General features: G+C 39.5%; 2 protein-coding genes across 4 annotated transcripts in view; one reads left to right on the top strand and one right to left on the bottom strand.

The window, feature by feature from the left end:
- The window catches only part of LOC133662056 (uncharacterized), a 268,044-nt gene that overhangs the window by 192,127 nt on the left and 61,257 nt on the right, over window positions 1-14,660 (top strand). The window lies entirely within an intron of this gene.
- LOC133662062 (actin nucleation-promoting factor WASL-like) overlaps window positions 5,042-14,660 on the bottom strand; it is a 43,332-nt gene continuing 33,713 nt past the window's right edge. The window contains exons 5-11 of one of the 3 annotated variants that reach the window (XM_062065721.1): window positions 14,348-14,371; window positions 12,158-12,341; window positions 12,053-12,095; window positions 8,713-8,866; window positions 6,139-6,653; window positions 5,977-6,082; window positions 5,042-5,915 (exon numbers count right to left, since the gene is read on the bottom strand). In XM_062065721.1, the coding sequence (XP_061921705.1) occupies window positions 5,854-5,915; window positions 5,977-6,082; window positions 6,139-6,653; window positions 8,713-8,866; window positions 12,053-12,095; window positions 12,158-12,341; window positions 14,348-14,371 (1,088 nt within the window). In that variant the 3' untranslated portion in view covers window positions 5,042-5,853. Of the gene's footprint in view, window positions 5,916-5,976; window positions 6,083-6,138; window positions 6,654-8,712; window positions 8,867-12,052; window positions 12,096-12,157; window positions 12,342-13,458; window positions 14,194-14,347; window positions 14,372-14,660 lie in introns of those variants that run through there. The other 2 variants (XM_062065723.1, XM_062065722.1) reach the window with 2 other exon arrangements.

Below are 14,660 nucleotides of genomic sequence, written 5' to 3'. Positions count from 1 at the left end.
TGTCTTCTAATAGCCTACATTAAAATGACATACATTTGCTGTTTTATAACACTGACTGATTCATTTTAAATGCCGGTAATTTTCTTGCGTACACATTACAGACTTACCTGGGCGGAAGAAAAAGTAGTTCCCACCCATCGCGTTTCATTTAGATGAGCTCTCAAAGTTTTAGTAGCTAGAGTGTGTTCCTAGTAATGATATACATTGATTGATTGATTGAAACTTTTATTAGTAGATTGCACAGTACAGTACATATTCCGTACAATTGACCACTAAATGGTAACACCCGAATACGTTTTTCAACTTGTTTAAGTCGGGGTCCACGTAATCAATTCATGGTACAAATATATACTATCATCATAATTTAGTCATCACACAAGTTAATCATCAGAGTATATACATTGAATTATTTACATTATTTACAATCCGGGGGGTGGGATGAGGAGGGTTTGGTTGATATCAGCACGTCAGTCATCAACAATTGCATCATCAGAGAAATGGGCATTGAAACAGTGTAGGTCTGACTAGGTAGGATATGTACAGCGAGCAGAGAACATAGTGAGTTCAGATAGCATAAGAACAAGAATATACATTAGAAATACATTAGATTTTTTACATTTGGTTATTTACAATCCGGGGAGGTGGGATGTGGGGAGGGAGGGTGTTAGTCAAGGGTTGAAGTTGCCTGGAGGTGTTCTTTTAGTGCGGTTTTGAAGGAGGATAGAGATGCACTTTCTTTTACACCTGTTGGGAGTGCATTCCAAATTAATGTGACATGATCTCAATTAACTGAAGCAATGATTTTCCAACTGTGGTACGAGTACCGCTAGTGGTCAACTGGCTCCATCGAGTGCGGCGCCAAAAAAAATCACTAGATTAAGTACAGTGTTTTATTTTCCAATGTTCGAACACAGTGTTACTGTTCAGATTGTGTGTAATGTTAGTGACTAAAAATATTAGATATACTTGTTAAATCAATCAATCAATCAATCAATTTATATAGCCCTAAATCACGAGTGTCTCAAAGGGCTGCACAAGCCACAACGACATCAGATCTCACATCAGGGCAAGGAAAAACTCAACCCAATGGGATACAATGAGAAACCTTGGAAGGGACCACAGATGTACCATGAATTGATTAACGTTGAAAAACGTATTCGGGTGTTACCATTTAGTGGTCAATTGTACGGAATATGTACTGTACTGTGCAATCTACTAATAAAAGTCTCAATCAATCAATCAATGTGGGGACCCCAACTGTCCCCCTGGGCGACCGGTGCAATGGACGTTGAGTGGTTGTAGTTAATAGTGTGAGAGTCCAGTCCATAGTGGGGCCACCAGGGGATCATCTTGAGTGGAGACAAGTCAGCAGCGCAGAGACGTCATCAACTGATGCACAGATGAGTGGTCCACCCCGGGTCCCGACTCATCTGTGGTCACCTAATAACCTCCCCACGCAGGAGAGGGGGGCAGAGCAGAAAAGAAACGGCAGATCAACTGGTCTAAAAGGGGGGTCTATTTAAAGGCTAGCGTATACAAATGAGTACAAAAAATAAATAAATGAATAAAACCTTTGTCTTGTTTTTAATTCATACTACTAGATCTTGCCAACCCTCCCGTTTTTAGCGGGAGAATCCCGATATTCAGCGCCTCTCCCGACAACCTCCCGACAGAGATTTTCTCCCGACAAACTCCCGGTATTCAGCCGGAGCTGGAGGCCACGCCCCAACAAAAAAAAAGTCTGCCGCAGCTGTGATTGGACCTGACCAGCCTCCGGGTACAAGTACTGGAGTACCAATTGCTTGCCAGGGAAGATCTTCCCCAGGAAGCAAGGATTGACCGGTTTTGGGCCATGCTAGGGAGAGATGGAAGATTCCACACTCTCGTGCATTTGATGAAAGCACTTTTGTGCGTGCCACACAGCAATGCATCATCAGAGAGGGTGTTCAGCATGGTTAGAAAAATAGTGACAGAGAATAGAAAGAGGATGGACAATTCAACCCTTAACAAAGCATTGTACTTTCAAGTACAACAATGAGTAGATGAGTGTTGTGTGTGTGTATGTGTAAATAAATGAACACTAAAATTCAAGTATTTATTTTATTCATATAATAAAATCAATATATATATATATATATATATATATATATATATATATATATATATATATATATATATATATATATATATATATATATATGTAACGGTGTAGAAACAGACGTTCATTATGCTTGATTAAATTATGAATGAAGTGTTGCAACAGCGCTTGTTGCTGGCGAGAAGTGGTATGTACTTTACCTGCGGGAAGTGCTCAGAACTGTGACGCCTTCCTATTGATAATCCCGTGACCCAAGTGGACTCACAGTCTCACAATTTGCACTGTTTTGCAGGACACTGTAATAAAAGAAATTCATAATCCACCTGGTGCCAGTGATATGTTGAAGCGACAGCAGTATGGAGCTGCATTTTGCCACATACAGTTGTGGACCGTCACATATATATATATATAATATATATATATATATATATATATATATATATATATATATATATATATATATATATATATATATATATATATATATATATATATGTATATATATATATATGTATATATATATATATATATATGTATATATATATAGCTAGAATTCACTGAAAGTCAAGTATTTATATATATATATATATGAAATACTTGAGTTGGTGAATTCTAGCTGTAAATATACTCTCCTCTTAACCACGCCCCCAACCACGCCCCCCCCCGACCACGCCCCCCCCCACCTCCCGATATTGGAGGTCTCAAAGTTGGCAATATGATAGATAGATAGATAGTACTTTATTGATTCCTTCAGGAGAGTTCCCTCAGTTATAAATAAATAATGATAAATGGGTTATACTTGTATAGCGCTTTTCTACCTTCAAGGTACTCAAAGCGCTTTGACAGTATTTCCACATTCATCCATTCACACACACATTCACACACTGATGGCGGGAGCTGCCATGCAAGGCGCTAACCAGCAGCCATCAGAGGCAAAGGGTGAAGTGTCTTGCCCAAGGACACAACGGACGTGACTAGGATGGTAGAAGGTGGGGATTGAACCCCAGTAACCAGCAACCCTCCGATTGCTGGCACGGCCACTCTACCAACTTCGCCACGCCGTCCCTCCCTACTACGCTACTGTATTTTAAATGTTGGTCATTGGGTGGTACTTTGAAAGCAAAGGGATTTCTGAGGTGCTACTCCACCACTGAACTAAAGTAGCGATATTTTGATTTGAGAATCAATATGAGGGTATAAAGATCTGGTATCTGATATTCAAGTATCTGTACATCCCTATAACTCCAGCACCAAAACGGCAGCCCCTGTTCATAGCATTTGCATTCAAGACTCTATTGTAAGTATAAAAAGCCTTTTAAGACTAAAAGGAGGCAGATTACAAGTGAGAATTTCCAAAAATACCTGTGAATTATGAAGGCTACTGTAGGACCAAAATGTTAGCATTAGCTATCATTCATACCAGTACTAACAAGACTCAACATACATTCAATGCTGTTCTGGAAATGAACGGTCAACAAAGTATGTAAGGCTAATTAGGGTCATATAACAAGTGTGAATCACTACAATACATTTATAACTTGAAGATAGTACATTGTACGTAGCAACAAAATGGCTGCTCTAGTTCAATCGTTAGCATTAGCCATCATACATAACTGTAATAACAAAACTCAATATACAATCAGTATTTAGCTTCTTTTAAAGTGTCTATTTGCTACATTTGCACATATATCTAGAAGGTGCTAACTTTCAAAAATGTTATATCCTGCCCTTTAACGGATTTTAGGACGAGAGCGATTACGTAACGTACTTACCATGAATTGATTAACGTGGACCCCGACTTAAACAAGTTGAAAAACTTATTCGGCTGTTACCAGTTAGTGGTCTATTGTACGGAATATGTACTGAACTGTGCAATCTAGTAATACAAGTTTCAATCAATCAATCAATCAAAACTCATGTAACACATGCACATGCATTAGCTTTGAGTGTTAGCTAATAACACCGATTTGGATAGTTAGCATTAGCTGTCATTGAATGTATATTCTATCATAACAACAACATGACTGCAAATTGTTAGTTGCTTCGATTGTTTTTTGTGTACTGTACTTCCAGCGTGCGTGTACGTGTTGACGAGACAGGGTGAGTGACCATGTAAACACCAATCATTTTATTCGGGCCGGTAAAAATGTTGCTTATACAAATTTATTATTTCTGAAAAATCAACATAAAAAACAAGATACACTTACAATTAGTGCACCAACCCAAAAAAACCTCCCTCCCCCATTTACACTCATTCACACAAAAGGATTGTTTCTTTCTGTTATTAATATTCTGGTTCCTACATTATATATCAATATATAACAATACAGTCTGCAAGGAACACAGTCCGTAAGCACACATGATTGTGCGTGCTGCTGGTCCACTAATAGTACGGTACTAACCTTTAACAGTTATTTTTACTCATTTTCATTAATTACTAGTTTCTATGTAACTGTTTTTATATTGTTTTACTTTCTTTTTTATTCAAGAAAATGTTTTTAAATTTATCTTATTTTATTAATTTTTTAAAAAAGGACCTTATCTTCACCATACCTGGTTGTCCAAATTAGGCATAATAATGTGTTAATTCCACGACTGTATGTATCGGTAACGGTTGATATCGGTATCGGTAAATAAGAGTTGGACAATATCGCAATATCGGCAAAAAAGCCATTATCGGACATCCCTAGTAGCCAATGTTATATTTTTTGCTTAGAAAACTCTTAAGTGTCAGCAAGTTGCAAACAGCCCCTTTAAGTAATCAAGGCCCTGCGATGAGGTGGCGACTTGTCCAGGGTTACCCTGCCTTCCGCCCTAGCAGCTGGGATAGGCTCCAGTACCCACGAAAGGGACAAGTGGTAGAAAAATGGATGTATGTATGCAACTTAAATATGTACAAAACAAAATACATGTTTCAGTTTTAGTCCAGTAACTCAGGAGGTGTACAACTAAAAATGTCTTTATTCCTCAAATTTTACATCAATGACCCGATTCCAACAAATATTTTCAATACTTGATATTGTAAAGTAAAAAAAAAGATAAAACAAACCCTGCAGTGACTCCACTTGAATGTAGTGTTATTTGCTAAACAATAAAGGTTTTCTGTCCAAGTGCCTCAAGAGTTTCAATGGTATACTGTATATCGTTACTCTGTCAAAAACGTCACTTATTAATATAACATTGTCAGTTTATTTAAAGAAAGTAAGTGTGAACCATCAATATACCACCGCAAAACTCCTCTTTCTCATCTCTTAAAGCATACATAGGAGACCGACCTGAAAATGCAGCAAGTCTTTCTGTGCAAAAACAAGAAAAATAGAACAATCTGGGGCAAATTTACACAGGACATCAGATGAGGCTAAATATTCTCTTACTTTTTCAAAGAAAATATGAGTGCTAAACTAGGATCTTTAGATTTGTCAAAAATAAACCACAATTAGGGTATGAAAATAGCTTTTTCTTTTTTTCCCCCCCGCTCCACGGAGGCCTCTAATAACAAAAATGTTAGCTTGACGTCAAAACTGCACGCTATAGTTGGGACGATGAGAGAGACAGGATGCAGGGAATGTGTGGTGAGAGACGAGCCACTGATGGAGGACAGTACAAAACGGATAAGATTAAATGAGGTATTGCACAGATTAATACAAAAAGAAGAAGCATAAAGGCAACAAAAATATACAGCAAATTGATAGAACATTTACATTTTTGTAATTTCAAATTAAAGATTTAAGTGTCATAATTATCTAAAAACATGACTAGTCCTCCCACTCGTCCTCGTCTTCAAAGTCCTCATCGTCTTCATCGTCCTCGTCCTCGTCTGTGAAAAAGAAGTGCATCAGAATCCTGTGGAGTTGTGCTGATTTCCCAGAGTCCATTACCTGATGAGTGAATGGCCTTGCTCCTCTTCTGCATCACCTCCATCAGAGCGCCCACAATGCCGGCCGAGGGAGCCATGGAAGACGGAGGCGAGTCATTATCGTCCCTCTGAAGAGAAGGAAGGTTAGAGGCCATTTTGCAGTTTGGTGAAGTGAAAAACTCACAGCTTTAAGTTGGATTCCTTGTCGGATTTGGCCCAGGAGCGCGTCTCGTCCAACGTTGGAGACGGGCCGCTCTTTCTGCTCCATCTTCTTCAGCTGGGTGCCTTCCCGGATCTGACTCAGCAAGGCCGACTTTCCCCCGCTGTCGCCTCCGTTAGCCTCCATGGACATGCCAGGTGGAGGTGGTCCAGGAGGTGGCGGCGGAGGAGGCGGCGGTGCTCCGGTGCCGAATGGAATGGACGTCGTCATGGGAGGTGGTGGGGGAGGTGGCGTTAGGGTGGAGGAGTGGGCTGGTGGCGGGGGCGGCGGCAGGAAGCCCCGGCTTGGCGGAGGTGGCGGGGGAGAGATCATGCCCGGCCGAGACGGAGGCGGCGGCGGCGGCGCCGAGAAGGGGGCTCTGGAGGGCGGAGGGGGCGGTGGAGCGCCTCTGCCGCGGGCGGGCGGCGGGGGCGGAGGGGCCGAGGTGTGGTGTGGAGGCGGGGGCGGCGGTCCACCTCTGGATGGAGGGGGTGGGGGAGCTGAGGATAAAAAAAGTCCCATTAACCGACATTATGAAGGCAAAATGTACAAACCCCGTTTCCATGAGTTGGGAAATTGTGTTAGATGTAAATATAAACGGAATAGAATGATTTGCAAATAATTTTCAACCCATATTCAGTTGAATATGCTACAAAGACAACATATTTGATGTTCAAAGTGATAAAAAAAAATGTTGTGCAAATAATCATTAACTTTAGAATTTGATGCCAGCAACATGTGACAAAGAAGTTGGGAAAGGTGGCAATAAATACTGATAAAGTTGAGGAATGCTCATCAAACACTTATTTGGAACATCCCACAAGTGAACAGGCAAATTGGGAACAGGTGGGTGCCATGATTGGGTATAAAAGTAGATTCCATGAAATGCTCAGTCATTCACAAACAAGGATGGGGCGAGGGTCACCACTTTGTCAACAAATGCGTGAGCAAATTGTTGAACGGTTTAAGAAAAACCTTTCTCAACCAGCTATTGCAAGGAATTTAGGGATTTCACCATCTAGGGTCCGTAATATTATCAAAGGGTTCAGAGAATCTGGAGAAATCACTGCACGTAAGCAGCTAAGCCCGTGACCTTCGATCCCTCAGGCTGTACTGCATCAACAAGCGACATCAGTGTGTAAAGGATATCACCACATGGGCTCAGGAACACTTCAGAAACCCACTGTCAGTAACTACAGTTGGTCGCTACATCTGTAAGTGCAAGTTAAAACTCTCCTATGCAAGGCGAAAACCGTTTATCAACAACACCCAGAAACGCCGTCGGCTTCGCTGGGCCTGAGCTCATCTAAGATGGACTAATACAAAGTGGAAAAGTGTTCTGTGGTCTGACGAGTCCACATTTCAAATTGTTTTTGGAAACTGTGGACGTCGTGTCCTCCGGACCAAAGAGGAAAAGAACCATCTGGATTGTTATAGGCGCAAAGTTGAAAAGCCAGCATCTGTGATGGTATGGGGGTGTATTAGTACCCAAGACATGGGTAACTTACACATCTGTGAAGGCGCCATTAATGCTGAAAGGTACATACAGGTTTTGGAGCAACATACAGTATGTTGCCATCCAAGCAACGTTACCATGGACGCCCCTGCTTATTTCAGCAAGACAATGCCAAGCCACGTGTTACATCAACGTGGCTTCATAGTAAAAGAGTGCGGGTACTAGACTGGCCTGCCTGTAGTCCAGACCTGTCTCCCATTAAAAATGTGTGGCGCATTATGAAGCCTAAAATACCACAACGGAGACCCCCGGACTGTTGAACAACTTAAGCTGTACATCAAGCAAGAATGGGAAAGAATTCCACCTGAGAAGCTTAAAAAGTGTGTCTTCTCAGTTCCCAAACGTTTACTGAGTGTTGTTAAAAGGAAAGGCCATGTAACACAGTGGTGAACATGCCCTTTCCCAACTACTTTGGCACGTGTTGCAGCCATGAAATTCCAAGTTAATTATTTGCACAAAAAAAAAAAAAGTTTCTGAGTTTGAACATCAAATATCTTGTCTTTGTAGTGCATTCAATTGAATATGGGTTGAAAAGGATTTGCAAATCCTTATATTCCGTTTATATTTACATCTAACACAATTTCCCAACTCATATGGAGACAGGGTTTGTAAGTAAAAAAAATGTTTTTTATCAGTACTAAAGTAAATAAGATCTGTTTCTCTCTACTCCCTTTTAGACATGTTGAATTGTGCAAATGTAATCATGTGACGTTCCTTCATGGAACTTGTTTGTCAGAAACAAATAAACCATACCAGTACTATTATTATCACGCACTAACTTTTAGGGGTGTGACATTTGCTGGCAGAGAAACAGCAGCTGACACCGAGATGAAGCACACCAAACACCCACAAAAACTCCCAGCTTGGGTGACTAACGAACTGGAACAATTTGTAAACTGCAGGTAAAGTACAGTGCATTTCCCACCTGTGCTACAATCTAATTGGCATGTGCGCACACTTGGGAATAAAACCACCAACATTTCCATTTTAAGTTTGCGCTAACTACACAAGTCATCCAAGATAAAGTGGCCGGTGAACTTTACCTTGTCTCCTTAGCTCATTTTTTACAGCTTCCACCCCTCCTTTCTTCTCGATGAAGTCATAGATAACCTTGGAGGTTTCTTTGTCTTTAAGTTGCGCCTCGGAGATGCCGCACATGTCAAAGAGGTTCTTCAGTTCGGGGTCCAAGTTATTTAACTGTCAGCAGAAATCCAAGCATCACAGTATTATGATGAGATTATGTGACATTGGTGGCTTGTTTATAAACAGAGCGATGATGCCCCTTAGTGGTGATGGGTGGCATTGGAAGCTATTGCAAGCGGTTGAAACTGGATGGATGGATGATTATGTTTTGCTCCCTTTTTTCTCTTTCTCTTATAATCCATTTATTTATGTAGAGTATTGTTACATTTGAGTTGATGGTAATGGTGACAGAGGTAAATCTTATTATTCTTTATTAATATTATTTTAATCACAATGTAATAACGATCATTGTCATTACTGCAACCTCTAAAGGCCTTAGTGGCCACATTCGTGGACAGCACCTTTTAGCTCTTATTTCAAAAATTGTGTACACTACTGAATTGGGGTCTTATGCCGACATATGGACACTTATACTGCTATCTGGTGGTGTCAGAAGAGTCTAACATACAATGGAATTTGGAAAAAAAAGTGTAAAAATAAAAGTTAGCATGTCACTACACATGAAGTACACGTTTGTGTACTTATGGACTAAGTACATCATATCAAAAGATGATTTTTAGTTTTTATTCTGATTAGGGTCCAATAAGCCCAAATAGCAAAGAGAAATAAAAAAAGCATGTAAACAAACAGTTTGGGCCTTAAGAGGTTAATTAGTATTAAAAATTAAAATAAAAAATGTACTTCACTAATTTGTTTATGGTGTTTTTCATACTATACTATATATTGTATCTGCTGACGACTTGTCCAGGGTGTACCCTGCCTCCCGCCTTGGAACGTGCTTTATCAGTATCATGCTTCAAAAAGCTGTGCACTACAAAACGGGCTCGTTGTGGCCATTTATCCTGACTTCTTCATTTTGATTAAAAAAAAAAGCTAGTTTTTGAGATAGCTAAAAAAAAAATCTTTGTTTTCTTGTTCATATACTTTTCAGTTTTCTTTTAGCCAGACATGTATACAATATACACATTGTTTTATTTATTTTATTTTTCAGTATTAAATGGTTCAAGTCAGTTAAAACATGTTTATAGTTATAAGTATTTTTTTATTTTGGGCAAGTTGATGCACTTTATATATTTTCTGTTCCAGGCTAAACATTGTCCATAAAGTTATTCTTTGTTGTAAGTTGATATATATATTTTCCTTTTTTCTTGTTTTGTTTTCTTTAATGTTAAAAGGAATACAAGGTAATGCAGAGGTGCATATTGTAAATATACGCATGAGCGTATATTTCAAGTGCATAAGGTCAACTTCTAACATTGACATAAAAAGTAATAATTCAACGTTAAGGTTTAGTCCACATCCTGCATGTACAAATTTCTATGTAGATGTATACTGTCAGGCTTTTATTTATTGATATACCAATTTTTTCTTTCCTTTATCTTTAATATCGTTTTTTTTCCCATTTCTTTTAATATGACTTCCTGCCATCCTTCAGTCCCACCTGGGTTTTGCAGGATTTTATTTTGATTGTTGTGCCTTTAGCAACGTGTTAAGTGTTTTATGTCACTCAAATGACTAAAGTGTGGAAATATTAAGAAACGCATTTATTCTTTATCATTACTGTAAATTATTTGATATTTTATTCAATGAACATTTATCCTTGCACTTGTACCTTCATTTTTCTCCATTTCCAGTTGGTGACGCAGGTATTCTTTTGTCGGCTTCAGCCAGAAAGAAGCAAGGAAAGAAAAATGTTCCTGCTTTATTAGGGATGTCCGATAATGGCTTTTTGCCGATATCCGATATTCCGATATTGTCCAACTCTTTAATTACCGATACCGATATCAACCGATACCGATATCAACCGATATATGCAGTTGTGGAATTAACACATTATTATGCCTAATTTGGACAACCATGTATGGTGAAGATAAGGTACTTTTAAAAAATAAAAATAAAATAAGATAACTAAATTAAAAACATTTTATGAATAAAAAAGAAAGTAAAACAATATAAAAACAGCTACATAGAAACTAGTAATGAATGAAAATGAGTAAAATTAACTGTTAAAGGTTAGTACTATTAGTGGACCAGCAGCACGCACAATCATGTGTTCTTACAGACTGTATCCCTTGCAGACTGTATTGATATATATTGTAGGAACCAGAATATTGATAACAGAAAGAAATGGGGGGAGGGAGGTTTTTTGGGTTGGTGCACTAATTGTAAGTGTATCTTGTGTTTTTTATGTTGATTTAATAAAACAACAACAAAAAAAACACCAAAAAAACGATACAGATAATAAAAAAAACGATACAGATAATTTCCGATATTACATTTTAACGCATTTATCGGCCGATAATATCGGCAGGCCGATATTATCGGCAGGCCGATATTATCGGACATCCCTATGCTTTATAATTTCTGTGTCCTTTACAAGACCAGATCTTTGTCCATCCTCACTTCTACTGGCATTTTCACACATGTGACTGTAGTACAACGGTGATTTTTTTACTGTCTCGCCTTTATTTTGAAGGCTACTGGCTTCCGAATAACAGCTACACGAAGTGTTACGGCAATGTTTGACCTGAAGGGTTGCTGCTAATTAAACAGATGCCAGCTACTTTAGCAGTTGGCGTGTGCGTGTGAGTGCTGCACACAAATACTGTGTAAACTGGCGTCATCACCACATCGGAGGCTCTGATTATTTTCTCTCACTATTAGAAAACTGTAACATGTTAAAGATAAGAAGTGAAAAAAACGATCAGCAATCGATGTTACATTAAATAAACTGCTTCCTCCTACTCCTTTTTAGACATGTTGAACTATGCAAATGTGGCGTATCAATGTAACTTAAGACTAAATTCACCATTAACCTAAACAATTTCTTAATATATGCTCATTTTGGACTAAAAGACAAGAAACAATTTGAATGACATCACCCACTGAGCTTTTTCAATCAAATCTGAATCTTTCTCGTGCTTGTCCTCGATAATCTCATACTCGCCGGGCAGTGCAATCACAGAGGATGCAATGTTGGAACAGGCCCAAGGATTACGCAGAACACAGGTCCTCCTCCCACCCCCCAAAAAAATCTTCTTGTATAACCGCCCTTACGATGACTCTGTGGTTTTGCAGTGAAGATTAATTTGTGAGCCGAGGGTTAACTTCAGAGAAGTGTGAGTCTGATTGACACGGAAATCTTGATTTCATTCCAAATGAATACTTTGTTTCACTTACGTCAAAGCCTGTGTTTGGATCCCAGCCCACGTGTCCAATGTGTCTGTGACAGAGCAGAAAAATTTGTAAGCTGGTGATGTGTTCACTTACAATGCTGGAACTCACTGAAAGTTGCTGGGTGTGCCGATGTCTGCCTTGGTCAGCCTCTTCTTTTTGCCTCTGACTTTCTTCTCCCGCTTGGGGAAGGTGGAGTGCATTAAGTTGTTCACCTGGGTGTTACTATGGAAACGCTGAATGTTGCTGATCTCTGGGTTTTTGATGTCCACAGTGGCCATGGGCAGCGAGGGACCTGTGGGAGGAATCATTACAAATTAAATCTAAAGGACATGCTGTTTACTTTAACGTACAGTGGTACCTCACTTTTCCTTCAAGTATTTTGCTTTGGTTTTCATATACTGTCTTGGATATCGTACAGAAACAAACATTGACTGTCTTTTTTACCACGGAATCAAGTAACCAAACATTGTGATTCAGTCTGTGCTTTTTTTTTCTTCTTTTTTTTTAAATTAAGTGCTACTGCAAAAACAATGCACCATGAGACCAAGAAGGAAATAAACACTACTGAATTCAAGAAATAACTCAACAAAGTACAAAAGGGGCTTCAATAAAGGTAAATCTGATGGCAAATGTTCTTTAATCAATTATTTTCTGCATGTAAAACTATGATTATTCTCCACAAAATGTGTTTTGTAACATTTTTGGGTGCCAGATGAATTGGATTTGTATTATTTCTTATGGTAAAAATTGCTTTGTTTTCGTAGGATTCAAGCTTTGTTGGATCTTTTGTAACAGATTACAAAGGAGAACTGAAGTAGCACTGTAACTAATTTAGGGAAGCCAAAAACAAGTGAGAAATAGCCTATCAGTGCACGTGTGGTAAACATATTTGATGTAAAAGTTGTACCGTGTTTTCCGGACTATAAGTCACTACTTTTTTCCCAATCTTGAACCATGCTCCTACACCTAAATTATGGAATGGATTAAGCAAAGAAAATCAAACAATGTACTAAAATGATTTACTTTGGGAAATTTTTCAAACTCAAATGTTTACAAAGTACAAAGAATAAGACTTTTGGTAAACATATTGAACCTAACTAAAATAGAAGAACATCTTATTCATCTCATAAAGGATGAATAAATACATCAATTACTTTTCTGTTTTGTTTGATCAGTCGTTAAACTGCTATGTTACAAGCACCGTTTGAAAACAATTAAGGTATGTAAATAAACATTTACAAAATAATTCTATGTAAATATCTAATTTCACAACGTACCAGTATATATCTGCGGCTTATAGTCCGATGCGGCTAATATATGAACAAATCATTTTTCTACTTTTAGCCCGGAAGAATACGGTAAATCAGCAACAAGTGGATTCCTGTAGCGATCCCAAAGGTGGCACATACCTTTCACACTCTCGTTACAAGGACTTTTAATTGTTTTGCTGGGTAAAGGCGAAGCGGATCGACTGCGTCTCCTCCCCACCTTGTCCCAAATCCCCCCGCCATCTCTATCCCGACATCGGCTGCCTTCCAGCAGCATATCGCCGATAAAACTGCGAGCTCGCACTTGGGAGTAAACCGAGAGTCGACGGGCAGCGGATGCGTCGCTCTGGGAGAGATTGGAGTAGAGTTCATCTTGAGGGAGAACCAGGCAGTGCAAGGACGACAAGCAGCTCGCCGGGCCTAAGCCTCCTCCTCCAGTTGAAGCTCCGCCGCCGCCTTCGCATGTCAGGTCTTCGGAGGGAGCGGAGAGGAAAGTGGTGCAGAACATCATCGCAGCCGGAGAACGCTCACTCAACACACAAATGAGGAATGGCTTCAGGTGGAGAAAGAATCCACATGCTTCTGTCTTCTCTGTCCAGGAGACCCTACCCAAGCAGGTCCACGTAGGAATGAAGACAAAGTGTGGTGGACTTGGATTTAGCCCTTAAGACCCTCCTCAGACATCTGGATAAGAGTGGATGCTGTCTGAGCTGAGAAGGGGCACTCCCTGCCGCGTCTGTCCTTATAAAACACACTTTTCCCCTTTCCACAGCCAAAATCATGACGCTTGGATTGTCTCCATGCTCCCATTTCTCCACCCACTTCCACTGGTTAGCTCCTCCTTTTTCTCCATCAAACCACACACACACTGGCACTTTAATCCTGTCATATTATTGCAGGATTTAGCTTTGGATTTTATGTAAACTCCATGCATGCCTAATCCAAGATTAAACCTTTGCTCATGAAAACAGTTACAAAAACTCTAAATTAATTTGTCAAGTTAAGGGACAGGAAATAGTGCACAACATACCATTTGGAGGCTCGCGTCTCTTCTCTGTGAACACAGACAAACCAAATGGTTACAACTTCAGCTTGGCGAGAAAGTGCGAGAGAGCGCCAGAAGGCAGAGGAAGAAAGCCTCTGTGAAAAGTTACATCCATTAGAATGTGTGGGAAGAGTCCAGGTGAAGAGAAGCGAAATATTCTGGGCTATTAGGCAATGAAAAGAATGTTGTGAGTTCTCCAAAGGGGACAGAAGAGAAGATCCCAAAGCAGAGAGTTTTAAACGAGAGATCCAAGAAGAACATTTGTGCATTTCAGATAGTGTATTATGTGACTACTGAG

The sequence above is a fragment of the Entelurus aequoreus genome, linkage group LG12, assembly GCF_033978785.1.
Source record: "Entelurus aequoreus isolate RoL-2023_Sb linkage group LG12, RoL_Eaeq_v1.1, whole genome shotgun sequence".
In the NCBI taxonomy this organism is placed as follows: domain Eukaryota; kingdom Metazoa; phylum Chordata; class Actinopteri; order Syngnathiformes; family Syngnathidae; genus Entelurus; species Entelurus aequoreus.
The sequence above is the reverse complement of the archived record's forward strand: the minus strand, read 5'-3'. Positions and strand labels throughout refer to the sequence as shown.